Source organism: Trachymyrmex cornetzi, unplaced genomic scaffold (assembly GCF_001594075.2).
Source record: "Trachymyrmex cornetzi isolate Tcor2-1 unplaced genomic scaffold, Tcor1.1 scaffold388, whole genome shotgun sequence".
In the NCBI taxonomy this organism is placed as follows: domain Eukaryota; kingdom Metazoa; phylum Arthropoda; class Insecta; order Hymenoptera; family Formicidae; genus Trachymyrmex; species Trachymyrmex cornetzi.
The window spans coordinates 974,070-995,136 of NW_017298619.1; the positions used below are offsets into that span (position 1 = coordinate 974,070).

At 34.0% G+C, this 21,067-nt stretch overlaps 5 protein-coding genes across 7 annotated transcripts in view; 3 read left to right on the top strand and 2 right to left on the bottom strand.

Annotated features, from left to right (window-relative positions):
- Positions 1-634: 634 nt before the first annotated feature.
- Positions 635-4,308, bottom strand: LOC108763891 (UPF0235 protein C15orf40 homolog). Its single transcript, XM_018511813.1, has 4 exons — positions 3,957-4,308; positions 1,098-1,191; positions 822-949; positions 635-752 (listed from the first exon to the last, which is right to left on the bottom strand). Exons 1-4 carry the CDS (start codon positions 4,062-4,064, stop codon positions 663-665), a joined length of 420 nt encoding a protein of 139 aa, XP_018367315.1. The 5' UTR covers positions 4,065-4,308; the 3' UTR covers positions 635-662.
- LOC108763890 (coiled-coil domain-containing protein 124) lies at positions 3,790-6,443 on the top strand. Its single transcript, XM_018511812.1, has 4 exons — positions 3,790-3,927; positions 4,343-4,508; positions 5,466-5,734; positions 6,188-6,443. The coding sequence occupies exons 2-4, from the start codon at positions 4,350-4,352 to the stop codon at positions 6,378-6,380; spliced, it is 621 nt and encodes a 206-aa protein (XP_018367314.1). The 5' UTR covers positions 3,790-3,927; positions 4,343-4,349; the 3' UTR covers positions 6,381-6,443.
- Positions 6,444-6,686: 243 nt separating this feature from the next.
- On the bottom strand, positions 6,687-13,576 carry LOC108763938 (uncharacterized). Of its 2 annotated transcripts, none has more exons than XM_018511896.1 (6): positions 13,502-13,576; positions 10,202-10,868; positions 9,334-9,686; positions 8,403-9,210; positions 7,516-7,897; positions 6,687-7,339 (listed from the first exon to the last, which is right to left on the bottom strand). In XM_018511896.1, exons 2-6 carry the CDS (start codon positions 10,750-10,752, stop codon positions 7,211-7,213), a joined length of 2,223 nt encoding a protein of 740 aa, XP_018367398.1. In that variant the 5' UTR covers positions 10,753-10,868; positions 13,502-13,576; the 3' UTR covers positions 6,687-7,210. The 2 variants fall into 2 exon arrangements, with proteins under 2 accessions (XP_018367398.1, XP_018367397.1); XM_018511895.1 differs by having other exon boundaries at positions 8,403-9,213.
- Positions 13,577-14,052: 476 nt separating this feature from the next.
- Positions 14,053-21,067, top strand: part of LOC108763937 (uncharacterized) — a 24,107-nt gene continuing 17,092 nt past the window's right edge. For both annotated transcript variants that reach the window (XM_018511891.1, XM_018511893.1), the window contains exon 1: positions 14,053-14,125. In XM_018511891.1, the coding sequence (XP_018367393.1) occupies positions 14,108-14,125 (18 nt within the window). In that variant the 5' untranslated portion in view covers positions 14,053-14,107. The remainder of the gene's footprint in view (positions 14,126-21,067) is intronic.
- On the top strand, positions 16,010-18,345 carry LOC108763940 (uncharacterized). The gene is made up of 5 exons (XM_018511897.1): positions 16,010-16,604; positions 16,974-17,282; positions 17,396-17,571; positions 17,633-17,762; positions 17,912-18,345. The coding sequence occupies exons 1-5, from the start codon at positions 16,364-16,366 to the stop codon at positions 17,920-17,922; spliced, it is 867 nt and encodes a 288-aa protein (XP_018367399.1). The 5' UTR covers positions 16,010-16,363; the 3' UTR covers positions 17,923-18,345.

Consider the following 21,067-nt stretch of genomic DNA (forward strand, 5'->3'; position numbering starts at 1 on the left):
TGAATGAGAGAGGTTTACATTAAAATTCTTCGAAATACAATGTTGTCCCACGACTGTCATATTTTTAGGGCAAATTCTAAGAAAAAATTCTCTTCGTGTAGCTGTTAAAAAATTTAATGTACATTGAATATTACGAATATTGACAATATTTTAACCCGGTTAATTGCGTTTACGAAAAAACAGATGTATAAATTGTATAATATTGTATAATGTAAAATAATTGAATAACTTTTAACCCTTTCGATACTAACGACGACTATAGCCGTCCAACAGTAGACGCTCGCTATGTTAACGACGACTATAGTCGTCTAGCGTTAAACGCTCGCCGCGCACTATAATGACGACTATAATTTAACAATTCCTTTCCATCAATACTTTACATTACACGGTAAAATTTAACTGCTATGCTTCTCTTGTCCGATGAAGTGACATTTACGTCACAGTTGTCTCATACAGTGGCAGTGTATTCACGATTCGACTGTCCGTACAGCAGAGGCATAGTGGCGAAAAATAAAATCGTATCGAAAAGGTTAAACGAAAATATGCGGAAAGTAAGTATAAAGATAGGACAAATTAAAATATATTTATAAGGAAAAGACTATATGTATGTATAAATTGGGAAAAATCTTTTAATGACAGAAAAATTTAGTAAAGAAGTACATTTAATTATCCATCTCTCCTTTCAATTTCGTCAAAACTTTATCTGTCGTAATTCCTGACACTATAACTACTTTTTGGCGACTTCGAGATCCCTGCAAAAAGGAAAAGTTTAAAATATGGACAAACTAATAAAACTGCTTCGAGTTAATCCAAGCACTAACCCGATCCAAGGACACATCAGATTTTCTTACTCCAAAAATCGAAGCTAGATACTTAACGAGTTCGGCATTGGCTTCACCTTCCGTTGGTGGGGCGGAGATTGCAATGCCTACTGCTTCGTCAGAAATATCTATGGATATTCATTTCTTTAGCAATAATTATGCGATTCCGTTAATGAAATTTTTTCCTTTTTTTGCGAAGAATATATAATAACGTTAAAAAAACAGGCGGTTTCTTTTATAACAAAAAAAGCTGTATCAAATGATATTTTGCATTACCGGTTACATTGTTACATTTCGCTCCGGGTTTAGCCTGAATTTTAATTGCAACGTTTCCGTCTTTATTTAAGACCACAGGTCCCGTAGGTGGATCCTGCAAACAATGCATTAATGGAAGCAATTTCTCGACACACTCGGCATGTAAAGCTGGGAGCACATAGAAAAACGTAAGGCCGTAAGGTGTAATCAGTAAGGAAATCGTAACATTGGATTCGCTACTGGCTTTACGGTCTCTACTGTGATTGGCCAATTCACTTACTGCTTGCGTGCTACGGCCTTACGTTCTTGTATGTGTCATGGGCTTAAAAGCGCGGGCAAGCGCAGTCCCGTTGCGTATTTATTATTATTCTCAGAAAAACGAGAGGTTGAGTGATCAAAATACGCGTATAAATTACGCGTTGATTCTTAGCATTGCTGCGTCTTATATGCAAGAACCGTAAGGCTAATATTACATTTGTCCGTTGTTGTCGTACGATAAATTTTTAAAGTCTGTTGATTGGCTACAGGATAGAAATTTGAGAACCTCTCTGTTTTGCAGCTAATTAACACGCTTGAAAACTTTGTCATACGACAAAAAACTGCAAATATTAATATTAGTGTAATAGTTCGTTCACTTCTTGCACAGTTCAGCGCTTCTTTTGCAGCTACAAAAACAGATCATATATATATATATATATATATCGACTCGAGATCGGGTCGAGACAGCAAATTGAATACGCTACCAAAATTGCGTTCGAAAACTCTACTGTCACACAATCCGAGTATTTATTTTATCCTTGTTATTCATCGAATATTGAATAAAGATAAAAGATACTCGAAGTTGGCAGAGTCAAGTTTTGGAACACATCCCAGATAGAACACAGAGTCTCGTAATTAAGTTATAATGATATCATAAAACGTCATCATATCATTTATCACTTAAAAATGAACTTATGAGTGATAATTAAATATTAGACCATGATGATGTCTTTATGATATATTATTGACTTTTGCGTTCTACTTAGGTATATAATGAGTCTCTCTTCATTAACATATGTAAACTGTCGGCAAGTTAATGAATCAAACATACTTGTCTTGTTGAAAAGTTGTTTCCCCAGTAAACGAGAATGGATTAAAATTTTATCTATCCGAATGCGTATTTTAAGAAAAAAATTTTTTTTATTAAATTGGATTAAAAAACTATTTCCTATTCAAAATTTTGAATTGAGAAATATTAATTCAAAAGGCAGAGAAAAAAAAGCAGATATAATTTTCAAATTGAAAGAAATATACTTCATGCAATTTCTATAAAAAAGGCATTCAGATTGAAAAAGATTCATTTTAATGCAAATGCGTATTTATGAAAAATCTGAATCCATTTCAATATATTCTCGCTTATTATAGGTCTGAATTTCGATATGAAAATTTTATTTTCATGGGGGGCCCTCTAATCTAAAATATTAATTGAAAAATATTTATTTAGAGAATATGCATAGTATATCTCGCATATAGGACACAACAGTTTGAGAGATTAGATTAGGTTATAAATAGGAAGATTTTTTGACATAGTTAGGAAGTTGAATAATATTATATTTATAATAAATTATGAAACATTGGACGAGTTCAAGACGGCAAAGCGGCTAGGCATGCTTACCGAGCGATTGTATATGATTGGTTGGATCTATAACAACCAATTATGTTCATTTGCTTGACAAGTAGGCTTTGTCAACTTGAACGCGCTCATTGGCTGCGTTCAGCAGACTCAGCAGTTTTGCAATCGTTTTATGATTCGTCGCGCTGATTGGTTTATACTTTTAGTTTTTTTTAAAGGAATAGTCCAATCTGAGCGAAGAATCATAAAACGGTTGCAAAACTGTTGAGTCTGCTGAACGCAGCCATTGTATACTAATAAATTTTGCAGCGGATTGTTATAAAAATGCTCCCTACTGAAAAAAATCATGTCACAACGTTAGTTGATGAAATCATGTAATTAAAACATGTAAATCACGTAATGGATTGTTCCAAATCAGTACGTGATTTTTAAAAACGATGTAATTTGAAAAATCACATGATATTGGAAATAATTTCATCCATTATGTGATTTTATATAGTTATCGAATTTTAAAGAATTGAATATGATAGAAATAGAAGAAAAAAGAACATATCATCATGTGACTTTTCAAAATACGTAATTTTAACATCATGTACTGATTTGGAACATTCCGTTACATGATTTACATGTTTTAATTAAATAATTTCATCATGCGAGACTGTGTGACGTGATTTTTTTCAGTAGGGCTTATACTAGCCTCATGCATACAAGTTTTTGTTGTATCAAACCAACGTGTTACTATTCCAATTCTTTAATCCTTTTATTTCTTTAATCTATTTCCTATGATACATCTTTTAAACATATCCTGCAGGCATAAAGCGAGTTTTAAAATAATAAATTTAAAAGTGACCCTTAGGGTGCGTTCCGTTTCTCGCATGATGCGCATAATGCGTCGTTTATCCTTGTTGCTCACCAAATGTTAAACAAGGACAATGGATGCATCATGCGCATCATGCGCGATACGGAACGCACCTATATTTAGTGCGCTTCGTGCGCCACGTGGTAAGTGACAGATGTCACAGTTCCACCCACGTGTAATATTCTGTAAGTACAGTTTTGCAATCGCGGCAATGACGAGAACCAGTCGTAACTATCGTAAGGTTGGTAGACGTGGTTAGTCACTTTTATCGATACGGATAACGGAGTGGTAACTTGGCTAGAGATGGTAAAGTGTACATAACAGAAAATGTCACGTTACTTTCGCGACAGGTGATCGACTATCGTGTGGGCGAGAAATCGGTAAGTGCAAGATCAAGATGCTCACTCACATCAGTGCCTGCCACCTTTGACGTCTTGGCATTTCTCGTGGATCGTTGTTTCGACATTTCACGCGTGACGATTAAATACTTGCAGCCGCTCTTTAACCGCGTAACCATGTGCTTTTCGTGAAATCGTTTATCGTCCGCTCACAAGATTGAAAATACACACGCGATTCTTTCCGTGTTATTATTGCTTTGAAATGTCGATTATTTTGAAGTCTCCTAACCTGAATCTTAATAATTTTCAAGATGATTCCGCGCATGTCAGGCTATTGCCAACTTAAATATAGTAACGTAACAAAACACATGCTCACTAATTTTGAATACAGAGAAGCACAATAATACAAATCAAATGAAAAACTCGCGAATATCAATGGAGATTTATTACATCGCAGATCAAACATGCCGAAAAAATTTGTGGGTGAGAACAGCAAGGCGGTTGCTGCCCGGGCTAGAAAAGCAGCGGCCAAAGAGGCCGAAACTATTAAAAAAGCGCAAGAAGCTGAAGATAAAGCATGGGAAGACAATGATAAGCAAGTATTGAAGAAGAAACAAAAACAAGTACGTGTGTGTCTTATAATTATTATCAATAAAACAAGCGCTAAGGATGTTCGATAAATATACACTGTAAGAAATTTCTGTTGTCAACTTCCAAAAGTGTTGGAAGTTTTTATCCAACAAAAATGTGTTATAAATTTAAACAGAATTATATTGTAAAATTACAATAACATTTTGTGATAAAGTATATGCAGATCTCTAATACTCGTGTGCGGCCAATTTTGTAAATTCACAAGTTTCTATTGTAAATTTACAAATATTATGAAATCACAGCAAAACGTTATATGGTTTGTAAATTTACTGCACATTTTTATCGTAAGGATATTGTAAATTCACAAACATTTCTAACAGTGTATATAGCACATATGTTAATATTTACACTTTAAATAAATATGTATTATACATATGAAAGTTGTGTTCATAACATTGTTTTGATTCTTAATATAAATACTTTCTTGATTTCTTAATATAAATAACTTTATGTATATTCAAGATTATATTTATGTAAAATTACATTACGATACAGAAATTAGTTGCCCAGTAAATAAACAAAATATTTGTTTGTTCTAAATCTTTGTAATTAGTGAATCGTAATGAAACTGTATAAGTTATTTTGAATAATTAAATACAAAAACGTTTAGATTTTTGTCATTATTTTTCAAATTTTTTTATAACAATAAAAATAATAACATAAAGTAAATAAACTATAAACAACACATGTTTCTATTAACATACATTTCTATTAGAGCATAGATTTAAAAAATTCATATTTCATATTTAAATAACTTATGATTTAAATGGTAAACCGTCACTAAAAAAAATTCATTGTTTTAATTTTAAATGCAATTTAGAATTTGTAATTTTTTCATAATTTTTTATTATTTTGAGATATCGATTGAACATTTTTAAAAAGACAACCGCAGTATTTGAAATGAGTAATATACATTTTATTATATTTAGGAAGAAATCGAGAAAAAACGTCAACAGCAGTTAGAAAAAAAAGCGGAAGCAAAAGCCCTGCTCGAAAAGGAAATGGCAAATATAAAAGTTGGTGGCAAGCAGCTTGCTTCGAAAATTACCAGAGCCGAAATAGTTGCTATCACTGAGAAACGAAATCAAGTGGCTATGAAGAAAAAGGAAGAGGAGAAACCGATCGAGGAAAATTTAAACAGATTGATTTTGGAAGGTGAAACGGCGCATGGTATAGACGAGGCTATATCTGTTTTAAGGTAATTAAATTACGTTCAAGACATTAGAATATAACCTGTATAAAATTTATACACAACCTTGGCTATAAATACAAAGCACTCTCAATTTAATGCATTTTTTTGGAAAAATAATAGGCGATAATAGAATCCAAAGGAGAGTTAACAAAATATTAAAATTTTTATAATAAATTTTTTTTTAACTATTATTGTTTTTTTTAATTACTATTTTAAAACGTAAATATTGTTTTTTTAATTACTATTTTTTTAAACTATTTTAATTTATTTTTCGTTATATAGAATATTTACGTCAATTTGTGAGAGTGCTTTATATTTATGGCCAAGGTATAATTACACTATATAATTACAATAATAATTAAAGCTTTGGCAAATCTTGATATTTTATATTTCCAAAAATATAACAGTTAAATTTAATTCTTCTCGTTATCTTGTTTCATTATGTCATTTTCTTTTCAGCACAAAAGATCCTGAAATAGATCGACATCCAGAGAAACGAATGAAAGCCGCGTACGCGAGCTTTGAGGAACGGATGATGCCGATAATTAAAGAACAAAATCCTACTTTGAGATTGAGTCAGTTGAAACAAATACTTAGGAAAGAATGGATGAAGTCGGCTGAGAATCCACTTAATCAAACGTTAAATCACTGACGATCATGGTGATATCAAACGAGCGTGACACATATTTGCGCATCGTCGACTGATTAATTATTTAATTTTGTTAAAATAAATAACCATTGTGATGTAATCATCTGTATACAATTTTTATTTGTAAAACATATAACTTATAAAAGTACTGTATATGAAAAATAACGATATATAAATCATCTTTGGTAAATTTATACGTTATTCCATAGCCTCTGTTTAATATTTGCTAGATCACTTTGAATAACTGTTTTCTGACATAAGAGAGTAAAATAACTTTTTAATAAAACTTATTTATTTTAAATGGAGGCATAATATACAATTTATTTATTAAGAATTCTCAGGTTAGGTATTAGATTTAAGTTTAAAATGGAACATCTTATATTTGACATATTGAAGCCACGGTTTCGATTCACACGATGTTTAAGAATTATTTCATTCTTATCGTTTATCAAATGTTAAACAAGAACAAATAATGCTCATGTGCATTGTAAGCGTGAATCAACTCGAATATTAAAAATTTCGAAATATTAAGTTATTTTAAGTGATCTAAACAAATGAGACGTTTCGTATTCATTTTATCTGCACATTTTCTTCTGTATACATCTGTACAAAACTTGGCACATTTTTACGAGGCCACACGAACTTCATTGATTATCCTATCGTTTAGTTCATTCGAATTAAGTCTTCTTGACTTGTATCTTACTTTTTTCAGTTAAATATTATATTTGAGATAATTAAATTAATTGATTGAAATAGTTTGTTAATTGCTTGAGTCAATGCAATTTTGGTATAATATAGCATTTTAGATATTCTTTTTTAGAATCAAGATATCGCTACTGCCATTTTTTGTTCTTCCACAAATCTATAAAGCAATGTATCATATGATTCAGTTGTTGAGGGCATTCAGTCATTGGATTATGACCAGCCATTGGAATAGCTTCGAGGAAAGCCTTCATCATTGTCTAAAAAATTTAAGATAAAGATCAAATTCAGATCAAGATGTTATTTTTTAAAAAAGTCATATATATATATATATATATTATATATATATAACTTCTATATTTATATTTTAAGATAATATATTTTTTATTTATATATATAATATTTAATTGGATGATAGGTCATGATATGAACTTACCCTTTCCATTTGACATTCTTGTACTAATGACACTTTATTGTCTCTTAGTCCATGTATTAGAAGCGTTGGTGTGCATACCTTCCTGTGGAAGGCATAGTCACCCTGCGGCCAATTCATGCCTTTCAATACGTATTTCATGTGCGAAGGCCACTGTTTTATCGATTCTTGACCGCAATAAGGATGCTGTCGGCCTCGCGCGGAATAGAGAATATCTCGATGAAAACCACACATCAGCAGAGGTGCGAGAATCGCCCTGAGACAGCAATGGCCCGCGCATTCTGTGCTCGGTGGAGCAAGAGGAGTCGGACCACCGCCCGATATTAGCACAAGTTGATGAATATTATTATCATATTTACAAGCTAATGCTGTAGCAAAACTGCACCTAAAATTTATACAAAATGTTCGCAGGTATCATATTGTAAAAAATAAAAAGTTAATTTTAACTAATATAATGATTAAATTGAACTCTCAATATTTAAAATAATAATAATAAATAAATTTCAAAGCTAATGAGAGTCAGCGCGGAAGGAGTTGTGCATAGTTATTGACAAGTAAAAATTACTTCTTCATAACGTTGACGTCTTCTTTATTTCAAAATCTTAAACGTTAATTTTAAAAATGTATAGTGGACTTTACGTAAGACGTGCAAAAATATTAAAATTAACACAAAAATGTTAAAAAAATCTTTATTAACATTTTATTTTTTACAGTGCAATTTTATTAATATTGCCAAAATAAAAAAAAATATCTAATAAATTTAATATAAAAATAATATAAATCTAATATAAAAAAAACTTTTTTTTTACAAAAGTAATTGTCGAGACAAATTATGGAAGAGTAAAAAAGAATATTTTACAAAGTACAGTTTTAAGCAAACAATATCTTACCCGTAATTATGTGCGACTAAGACGCACTTCTCCCCAGGTTTAAAAGCGTAATAGTGTAGAACAGCGTCTAAATCCTTGAATAATTTGTTGAAATGATAATCTCTAGGACGTCCAGGCGCTGAGCTCATACCGTGCCCGAGCATATCGGGAGCAATGCAAGGATAACCTAGAGAAGAGAAATACTGCAACTGATGCTCAAAGACTTCTGCCGAGGAACCAAAACCGTGTAGAAAAACTATAGTTGGTTTTTTATTTCTTCGAAGCGTTACCGAATCGCGGAGACTTAATTTAGTATTTTCCTGCGAAGAGATTTCATCGAATCCTATCCATTTCTTCTTGTAATCTTTGAGCTCGATAGGAGGACTTTCCGTTAATTTTACATCAATTTTTAATAGAGTCTTGTCATTTGGAGATGAATCTCTGTCGTTGCTTTGGAATTCTAAGCGTAGTTTCTCGAAATTACAATCCACGTTGGCAGTATCTTCCAGTCGATCCACTTTCCAATCAGGATCTGTCGATAATGTCTCAAGTTTAGACGAAGTTAGTTCAATCTCTTGAGAGTCAATCCCACGTTCTCCCTCTACTGGAACCGCTTTTTGCAAATTTTTTTCGAGACTATCTTCTTCCGAGTTATTCGTTGAAGAACCTCTTCCCAACTTCTCATCAATGATTCGTAAAAGAGACTGCTCAAAGCTGGGTTCTTGATCAGGTAGCTGAAACTCGATGGTCTCTACGCTATTTATTCCAGAATCTACACAATCCAATTTTTCCGAAGGAATTCTTTCCGTTGGTATTCCAAGATATAAACCTGCCATCCCAAAAATAGTACAACAGTAGTGAAAAGTTTTATTGTGTAAAAAGAATATCTATAGAAATTCTTTTATTAATGAAATAATAAATAATCTTATTTTTTCTTAAATGTATCGCTTACTGTGTTTTCTTGCAGAACAATCGAAATCTAGAGAAGCTAGTTCATCAGTCGAACCAACGAAAGCAGGATTCACATAACCCTCGCTTATCGAAACTCTGGCGAATTGACTTTTACGCTCGTTTTCTGTAATCCATTCCTCCTGCGTCGTATCATCTAGAAGACGAGGATTAATATCGATAAAGGAGTCATCTCCGTCTTTCTTTATCGAAATCTTTTCTTTGGATTTATCGGACTGTGATTTCATCAAATTATTTTTCGTCCGCTGCCAAGAATGTTGAACATTATCTTTCTCCACACTAGTTATATGCTTAACAGTATCATCAAGTACCTCTTCCAAAAGTGTATTGATATACCTATAAAATTTATTTTCTTTTATTTTTATATACCTACATCTAAAATAATGCTTCTTAATTTATCAAATACGGTAGGACTACGTTTGTTTGCACTTCATTTATATGAACAGGTTTATACTCAATTCCAAATATACACTCATAGCTAAGCATTTATTAACCGATCCATTCGAATAATAAGAGCTCGACATACTCGACTTTAGTTTCCGAATTTAACAAATTTGAACATTAGCTATTATTATTGAAACTAAAAAGGATTACTAAAGGAAGAGCTAGTGAGCCTCTATTATTTGAATCATTCTGTTATCGAAACAGTCTTGTCCCCTGATGACATGTTCGAATAAATGAAGTTGTACTGTAATCTAGAAAAAGACGAAGAAAAATAACAGGCACCTCAGGATAGAGTATTCAGGATATATTATTATTTTATTATTAAAAATGTTTAACGACAATTAACAAAAATTTTTCGCGTTTTATTTTTATCCATTGTATCAGTTGAGTTTATATAATGTACTTACCTTTCTAAATCCTTGACAATTTGTTGTTTGGCGCTCTGTTCGAACGGCTGGTGATCAACCATTAATGTCGAAGACACCGTCGTTTCATTTGCGCAATCGAAAAGTTCCGAATCGTCCCGTAACTTTTGCAGATTCACGGAGACCCTTTGCTCCAATTCTTCGATTCCACGCGCATTCTTCTCGGCCTCGCAGAGACTTGTTCGGATGTGATTTAATTCCGCGGATATTATTTGCTCTTCGGTGGTGCTCAACGCACTGGCGGACTGGCGGAAAGAACACCTGCAATTTCCGGACGGATGCGGTCTCCTGGTCCACCGATTAAAGAAATTGTCGTTTACCGACTCCGGCCGGTCAACCGTTGTCTCATAATACCAGCCGCTCTTCAGGGTCGGCCTCAGAACGCGCAGTGTGCGCCGCGGTGCCACGATAAAAAAATCGCAGTCGGGCAACTCGATTCTGCCGGGACTGACTCGATTCCGATTCCTCCAACACTCGAAAACCTTGCCGTACCAAGGAGACCCCACTGGAATCTCCTCTTTCTCCGTTGCCATCGTTTCTTCTTTGCGACCCGCGGCCGAATCATAAATACATCAGTATAGCCGATTTTCGAACAGCCGAATACACGACTGTCATAGCTCCGGCATGGTTGCTAGTTCCTAGTTGCTGCCTATGAAAGGAATAATACAATTCGATGATATAATTAATGTGTTTCAATTTTATTTATCTAAATAACAGTTATAATATTCATATTGTCTTTTCAATATACTCGTATTTTCCTTGTAATTTCCTGAACTAAATATGAATAAAAAGTATCTATGCTTAATGATTTATTTAATTATATGAAAAGTTTCGTATTCAGGTCCACTTTTTAAATAAATTAACAACCATAAAAAGATAACAGTCATTGATTTTAATAGTTAATTAAGTAACTATATATTATATCAATAAAATTCTTGAGAGTTGCTCCAAATACCATTCCGCTTGGATTGCTAACGTTATAATTATAGATCAGCGAGTTTTTATTGCGCAAATATAAACGACTTTCTCAATTTGCAACACTTTTCCTACGTATTCCCTGTACTCAAGCGATAAGATTTCCCCACAAAAAAAAAACGAAAGCGTTCTTTCCACGGTCGAATAATTCGAAACAACTTTGAAAGCATATTACTTTCAAACAATGAAATTTATTCGAATACACATACGAGTTTGAATTTGTTTTTAAAACGAGTTACATATTCTTGTGACAATGAAACATTGAATAGCGAATGCAAGTTACGAACACAGTAACTTAAACACACAAAAGGAGTTTAACCGATTAGCTAATTATAGCATTCTTTTACAGCGACGTAAGTGTAGGCTATCTCTCTCTCTCTCTCTCTCTCTCTCTCTCTCTCTCTCTCTCTCTCTCTCTCTATCGGAATAATCTACTATACCATACCAGGAAAAGTATAACGTTAAAGTTATATGTAATGATGAGCATGTAATGATCTAATGCGCGTATAATTCAGTGATTTCACTTTTTTTCGTAGAACTGTATGCTATTGAATATGTTCGTAAATTTTTAAAAGCCTAAATACCTCTGAAAAAAGGTTAAGCAAGAAATAAGACATGATAATATTATCAATTTATAATATATATATATATTAATCTGATTGGGTTATCTACGTACAAATAATTTTGAATAAATCTTTGTGAAGAACTATTCAATTATATTTTTAAAATTATTAATAAACACTATTTGGATTTCGATCATGAGATTTTTTACAATTTACATTGAAAAAACTGATTATTCATAATTACCAAATGCATTTAGTTATGGATATTTGCTAAATATTGGATTACTATTATTATATTTGATAATAGCTATCAAATATTTATTAGTTTAGTTATTTAATAACTTTTGTCCATGATTGAATCAACTAAGTAATTTGGTGATAATTTATCAAATATTTAATATATATCACTAAATATTTAAACTATAATAAAATGTTTAATAAATATTGCTAAATCATTTAATTTAATTTTCGACAAATATTACTACGTGTAATTCAGTTTATTTAATTATTACATAATACATAAAATCTACAGAAAATAATTATCCAAATATTGTATAAAGTAACACGAATGCGCATTGATTCATGGAGAAATGCCCTTCACGACGAATCTTTTTAAATCACATTTTTCGAGTGTATTTGAAATAGACGATTGTACCTTAATGATTTTATGGATTCAATACAATAGCATATATAAATATTCAAATTGCGATATGTGATAGTTCTAATGCTGAAAATAATTTATTCAGAATAATAAAATATAACATAATTTTAAAGAAAGCAGAAATTGTTTACGTTATTTATAGCACAAATGTATTACTTTAGGTTTTAGAAACTTATTTTCAAGCTCTTCTTATGAAGTTGAATTATACAAGAAAACAGTTAATATAGAATACACATAGTTCACATTTTGAAAGCATATGATATCGAAACATGTTATTTCCACATTTTAGGTGAAGAATGATATTTCGTTTCAATGTTCGATATTTAAAGATATTAAAAAATAAGTAATAATAAATAAGATATTCTAAAAACTTAATAAAATTCAGTATAATTTCAAATACAATATTAAATTATATAATCTATTTTTTGTTGTTTCAAAGATACTTTTTAATTAAATATTTATTAATAAGTTGTCGAATAATATATATTTATTTATTTTAATCAATTCAATAATACTAATAAAATTATTTATCTTTTTAATCAAGTATATGATTGTAGTAACCAAATGTTTATTAGCTATTACTAAATAATTTATTATTTTCAACAAAAATTTTATAACAGAGTTATCAAATATCTTTTTTCTCACAATCGCAATTTGGTAAAATATATCGCAAGTATTATCATATTTGATGATACTTGCGATATATTTTATTTAATGCTATTAAAATTTAGTAACAATTATTAATGTTTAATTTGAATGAACTAAATTTGTAGTAGACTTGAATAAAATTTAATTTATTGAACTAATTTGTTTACTATTTTGTTTACTTAACTAAATTATTTAGTAATTGTTAATAAATATTTAGTTGACACTATTTAACCGAAGCATTTAATAACAGATACTATTATATCAAATCCTTTTTTTCGGTGTAAAAAATATGGGAAGCCGATTATTTTCAAAAATGCTATGATCTTACTCTGAAAGAAAAAAACAAAGTACCTTTTCCGCATACACATATATTTAATTCTTATATGATCTTTAAAGATCCAACACCAAAAGATACTTTACAAAAGTATTAATTACCTTCCTAAAGCTGAGCAGCATGTGCGTAACACAACACCACATACACTAGTCTAGCGAATGATACTTCACGACACTGAATATCAAGGGAGAGAACGGACGCAACGTAGAAACGTTCACTTCGATCGTCAGGGTCTTCGCGAGAGTTTAACAACTGTTTTGCGACGGTGTGACGCGTCCGATCAGTCGCGTCCTGCCGGCCACTGTGTTTTCGTCAAGAAGCGTCAACGACACACGATGATGGTGATGATGATGATGATGATGGTCCGTCAGGACGCGAGCGTCGTCCATCGGAGTTCGCTGTCGCACGGACTCTCGTCGAATGGTACCATCGCGGCGGGGCGTCGCGCATTTTTTTTTTCGTGGGCGTTTCTCAGCCGGCAAATTAAGTCGGGAAAATTGAGGACGATTAATACTTGAGGCACGCAGCACGTCGGCTCACACGGCGGCCATTGTACGTCTCGAACACACGGATGGGGCCAGTACGTTCAAGAGAGAGCAAGACTCGCTGTCCCCCTACCATCGGCGGGGAAGCCGTTCGTATACAGGGCGTTTAGAAAGTCCGCATCGGACTTCACCTGTCTCTAGTTCGGTTGGAATCGCTGTTAAATGGAATGTCTGCGATATGTACATATATTTGTTGAAGGCTATATTGTATCTTATTGTTAGTAAACCGTAATCTTCAAAGTTACGAATGACACAGTACTTTGAACGTCGTCTCTCAAGCAGAACAACAAGTCACGATGACGTCAAAATGACATTAAAATCGTTACTGACTGAAAAGTGACAATTATTAATCATTTTGGAGCTATTTTGATATTATTTTGATGTTACGATGACTTGTGCTTTGCTTGGGTTAATACTAGTATCATTTAATAATAAAAAATCAGAGTGTCGAAGAGACGCTCGCCGTGTCAGAGATTGAGTGAACTAATTCCTACTTTGTCGCCACCCTTTAATGAGCCTTTCGTCAACAGCTTTGTACATGTAACTGGTAGCGGTACTCTCCCTTGAATGGAGACTTCCATGACCGGAAGAGATCTTATAAATCGCGATAAATCACGTACGTGGATACGAGCGTGAAAGATTTTATAATCGTATGACCTATTAAAGTGGTTCACAATGATCGCCACGAATACAAGTACAGTAAATAACTGTACTAAAGCGTCGAATCAGACCGAAAAAATGGAGTACATAAAAAGAATCAAATTGATAATGCAATTTTCAGCTGCAATCAGGCTGTTCAAATAACAGTTTGTTCCCAAGAATGCAAGGATAAATTAAAATTCCAAAAGCGTATTTATTCGCGCGCGACTTTATCGATGAGTAATGTAAATAAAAACGATTTCCTGCTTTATAATTTCCAGAAGATTATGATAAGAGCAAAAGTGTCACTGACCTATTCGAAGTAGTTGTTTCATCGCTCGATATTTGCAATTAGGAGATGGACTATTTATTTTTGAAATACTAGATTTAAAATTCTAATTAAAGCGGTATATATTTACAGAATTATTTAAGAAATATCTAAAAAAAAGCTTGAAAGAATCTATCAATAATAATAAAAATAAGCAAGCCCATCAAAGCCAACATCAGTTGTTCGGATGCACAATTTATTTTCGTGTAATTTAACAAATCATATCAAAAATTAATTAATATACGTTTTGATCCCTATTTTTGGGTCCTTATCAATATTGGATTCCGTTCTCTTTTTATCTAACTTGGAAATTGGGTAAAGAAGAATGAGCTGTATCGCTTCTTTGAATTTGCGTATAGTATGTAAGCGGATTTAGGTTTATATTGATAAGGACCCAAAAATAGGGGTCGAAACGTATATTAATTAATTTTTGATATGATTTGTTAAATTACACGAAAATAAATTGTGCATCCGAACAACTGATGTTGGCTTTGATGGGCTTGCTTATTTTTATTATTATTGATAGAATTATTTAATTTCGTTCGATATAATCGTAATAAAGCGAGTATTCTGCGAGCAATTCTATTGTATCATATCACGATTAACCAACATAATTTCTTTAAGCGCGCATAAAAAAATTTCGCGCGGTAGTACACACATGCGGGATGTGATGACACGTTTTGAATAAATGTGTTTGCGGAACAAACGAGTTATGAGATAACGCTCGAGAAACATTACGAGGAAGAAAGGTGCAAGTCAAGATGTCTTAGCGCGAACAACTAAAAATAAAGATGCGTTGAATACCAATTTATTTAAAACGCACCGATATAAGGTAGAAAATCCTCCTGTCTTTTATTTATTTCCTTGTATTGCCAATGGCTGTGGTCAAAGTCTACAAATGCTTTGAAGAAATGCGTTTGATGGACCAATTAGAAGAAAGAATTTTACAAACTGACCAATTAAAAAACGCTTCAAAGCATTTGTAGCACCGCGTTGACCGTACTCAATGTTTGTTCAATTATATATATCTAACGATCGCACCGTGTGAATATCATGTCTGCGAATGGCGCCAATATTATCGTTACGAAAGTGTGTTTTAGCAGTTTGCAACCCCTGCCTTCGTTACGCCGCGCCGCGCCGCGCCACGGCTCTCGGAGAGGCTGCACGGATAGCGGACGACAGCCTCGCAGCGGCCGGTGTTCGTGATAAGCAGTGCAAATTTGACGTTGCACTCCGTTGCCAAGAGGCAGATAACAATTTACGCGTTAATATATTAGCCGACGTGCGACGTATCTTTACGAGGGCGTGCGGTGCAAACATTTCCAACTAAGACTTTGACAGCGCAAATGTCGGTAATGGTCATTAACCCCGCAGCCCCGGGTAAGCGGCTTAAGGTATAAAGGGTTTGTCGCTCATCCCGCCCGATTACTCCGTTGAGAGAACTCGGCGCTATGGAAGTGACGCTATGGAAGCACTCGCTCGTCGTGTATCTTCTCGTCGGTTTGAGCACGCTGTTAGTGCACGCTGAAAGGAATGCCGAAGTCGGCGGAGCCACCGAGGCACCGATCACCGAGGATCAGCAGAAGGTGTACGATGAATGCCGGAATCCAGACTACAAAAAATACGTAAAGTGTTTAATGAGGCCGAAGAGACACGGTCATCACACAAACCACGGAGACGGGCCGGAAACTGGTAGATCACCAATCGCTATAACAATCGAGATAAACACGGGAATTCGCGTGCCGCTCGGAAGCGCTCCGTTCAGACATATTATGCAACTGCAGCTGTTGCACGATCATAGAAAGATAAACCGTTGCATTAAATTAAAATTACTCGATCTTTTATAACGCGTTACAGACGCAGTTACGCAACACGGTTGTTCGTTGGCGCGACTTTCAAGTACGATGGATAAATATAACCGCGATATAAATATATCATGATGGCCTTTATTGTTATACAATTAATTATGCATAACTATATGCCGTATTATTCTGTTCTGTTTGTTTTGTTCGTGTTACAAGAAAATTGTGCCTTGCTATTGTAAATGATAAAATTCTACAGATTCCGCTCATTGTCTGGAAACGTGTCTTAAAAAGTGCGAACATCACTTGGATCTCGATTGCGAAAAAAAATGCGGCTACTGCACGAAAAGAACCAGGCACAGACATCAGATCATTACGGAATACGAGACGGAATGCGAATCGGGAAACTGCAGTCCATCCAGTGGCGGATTAAGGACTACTAACATAACGACGAACATCGGCATTAATAATGTCATTAATCCTTTCGGGGGCGGCGGTGGTAATGCTAGTGGATTCAATATTTTTGGAAATGGTACTGGGTGGGGTTTTCCTCCAGGAGGCTGCTGTCGTGAGTCAAAGCCTCTATTTATTAATATAGAATCTATTAATGATATAACTTCCCTGAAATGCAATTTACTGAACAAAGAACATTTTAAAGTTGGCTTCATTTCCAATTTACAGCACCCGGAGGTCCTTGCCGTCCCGGTAGTCCCCCCTGTTACCCTGGATCAATACCATCGCTTCCTATAGTACCTCAAATCTCGTTAGTACCGCAAATTACATACGGAGTAGGATTCGGAGCCGCAGGTGGTTGCGCGTATAATCAGTGGCTTTGCATTCAACAAACCGGCGCACAGGTAGACATACCGTATCGAGTCAGAAATATTCTTTATATATTAAAAGACGATGTAATCGTAGTTTCCAAGCGTGCAGCCCGATTGCTCTGGATGCGGCAATCCTGTCTTACGCTACAAGTGTGACGTAAATTGTTACGCAACTCACGACGCAGCAACTAAATCACCTTGCAAAAGTCCGGAATGCATTGGTGGTGAGCGCTTATTATGAATTCATTAATTAACACTAATTATCGTTAATTAATTTAAAATGTGATTTCTTTTTTTTTGTCTATCATTATGACATTCCTGCTTTTATTTACGTGCGTATATAAACGTAGAGTATTATTATTTTATATTTTAGGTTCCACGTAAAAATATGTCGGATTTATTAAAAGCGACTACTGGAAACGAAGAATATTTTATTGATCACTCATATTGTTTATATTTATGCAATTTATAGTTCATGCTAACAGTGATGGACTGGATAAGAAATTATAGCTATAAAGTAGTCCTAGATTTACCATGCATAAAACAATTCTTCATCTATTATAATTACTTATATGTGATCTGTTTCCTAACATTAACTTATGTGAAATAAAAGCGATCTTATTTTTCTTTTACAAAATTCTTTCTTCGACTATGTTCACGTTGAAATATTATTGATGAAGTATGTTGGTCGGTTTTATAATATAGAAAAAAGTATATGTCGATGGGAATGCGACCATGTATGTATGGTTGTCAATCTCTTGGCACAATAGAAGGAATTTTTATTACGATTAAATAGTCACTATTAAAATTATCTATCTAAATTAATTAAATTATAAAACAATGAAATGAAAAATAATGGCTCATATGATTAAAAATTAATCATAAAACAAGGAGCTACGCGTTAATTAAATTACTTTAATGCTAATTCAAAATTATATATAATTACAAATAAATTTTCCGACCTATATGCGATTGTAAATTTTGTATCATTTTTATCACCAGCTGTTATAACATTTATAATGACCTCATGTATATAGATCGAAACGTTTGTAATAATAAATGATATTTTAGATTAAAATAATTTAATTGGCTCATAGCCTCTTGTGTTTTATGATTGAATTAAATTATACATTTCTAATGAATGTAGAATCATGATGAGGCTCGAAAATCCGTTATAACATAAAACAGTTAAATAATATTCACAAATCTATTATTTGGACATATGGCTAAAAATAACGTTAGAATGTAATGTACGTAATGCAAGTAAATAAATGAATGGTCATATTGAAACTACAGACGCAATTGCAAAATTTGTCTTGCATTATGCGTAACGCATCGGCCGTTATTGGCGCGCCGATCGCCGGCATCGACTGCATTGCGTGGACAAGCGATGTGCTTTCGAACCCCTACGGACAAGCGAGTGCGAGAAGGCTCCATCAGGTGTCAAGGTGGGAACAGGTGCTGGAAGCGTAGAGCCGCAATATTCAGGTGCACCGTGGCGAAAGACTGTGACATTACGACGGTTACGAGAAGACTGAGTACAAAACGAACGGAATTGTTTTTTATTCTCGTTTTTCAACGTGCCTCAAAGCGGGAAGTTGAAAAAGATTTTCTCCGAGACGATTATTGATACAAGAACGAGAAAGATTCGACATTATTTTTCATAGTCGTTGGAATATTATTTTGACCGATGCTTGTGTAGATAAAAAAAATGTTTAATGATTTTCTGATCTATTGGGCAAACTACACGATATGAGCAAACAGCAATAGTAATTTAATTTTTTGTTTTTGTCAGAAAATTATTAATATTTTTTCTGTGAACCAAAATAACAACTTAAGAGCAATTCGTATTTACGATAATTACCTGATCACTTTACCATTATCGTGTTCGCACGGACTTCGTGAAAAGATTCCGAGCATGAGTCCGAGCTGCCCAAACAAAAAGTACTTACAATCGTGAACCTATTACCTGCCTTTCGCAATGCACCGGCTTCGATAAGGTTGGCTAGCGAAAGTGCTTGTAGCATCCCGATCAAGCGCAGCGTGGGAATAGCAACTTGTTTCTCCTACTACCATCTTTCTTTCAATTCCGAGGCGTGGATAGATCCCTTTCTAAGAGACCTAAGTGCGTCGTTAACTCTTGCCATATTCCATGGATAACATGGTGAGGATAAAAATTAAATATCACCATGGGAAAGGAAAACGGTTTTTTATCGATTATCGATTTTTTTAACACACGCGCTAAATGTTAACCCGTTTTCCTTCGCATCTGCAAACATCAGCGCCTCGTTGTGGCATAGAAAGTTATATAACATAGAAGACACGAATATAAAATTAATTACAAATATGTTACGTTTATCCTTTTGTATAGTCTATTGGAACGTAAGGCTGAAGCGCTCACATTTATTGGTCGCCATTGGTATATCGTCGGGGAGACCCGGAAGCAATATTCTACGAGAGTATTTTGCGTGAGGAACGTGTAAATGCAATATTTTACCAGCATCGATACGTACCTGAACAACTACGCTAGGCGGACTTGCCCTTAAGCGACGCCTTCCATCGTTATTGTATTGTTAGAACAGACAGCTAGCCAATACGTACACACGATGCCGTCACCGTATACGCTACGTTATGCCACACCAGTTTCTCGAACGATAAGAATGCAATGTTTCCCTCTGGCGGGCCGGACAGCGTGGGCCGTCCTGCCTCCGAACAATCAAATTTACTGCGAGCGCAGAGGATTGTTCCTGTTATTTCAGCCCACTCCTGCGCGAGCATCCGCCAATCAATTTCTTCTTTCGTTAGTCCTTTTAATGATTCTTTTTATGTATTGGACATACAAGATTTCTTTTTGCGCGTTAGACAAGATCTCTATAATTTCTTTGTTCTTGATAAAAATAATTAATACCGTTTTCACGGAAAAAATAAGAGTTGCAATCTCTCCAGGTAGAATACAAAATCATAATAAGATCAAGATGGCATCAAGTAGAAATCATTTTAGGAAAAATCATAATGATATTATCCAATACACTTTTGATGATAATTTTGTGATGAATTCTTAACATGAGCATTATGATTTTTCCTAAAATAACTTTCATTTAATGTCATCTTGATTTTATTATTATGATTTTGTCTTCTACCTAAGAGAATATTAAAATTAGTTCATGGAAGACATTTTATGATCGATAGGTATATTGTCACCAAGCACTGAGGAAGTAACTTCCTCATTTCCTTTCTTTTTTTTCGGTCTACACCTGGTGTGAGGCTTATCAAGCGCATGACGGACCACCCACGGATATGTGTATCGAAACCCAGGTGGAACCATTAGAGCGAAAGATCGGCTCATATACCAGACCGCTAACATCCGTCGGTTGGTGTATCAAAAAGTCATACACCGTCAAGCCATCAAGTTTCGTTCTATACAATATATTTTTTATAACTCTCCATCTATTCTCTGTGTGTACTTTGCGTAAAAGGATTGAAGGGTACGCTGCATGATATTGCGCCAACAATACGCTACGCTCCTCCC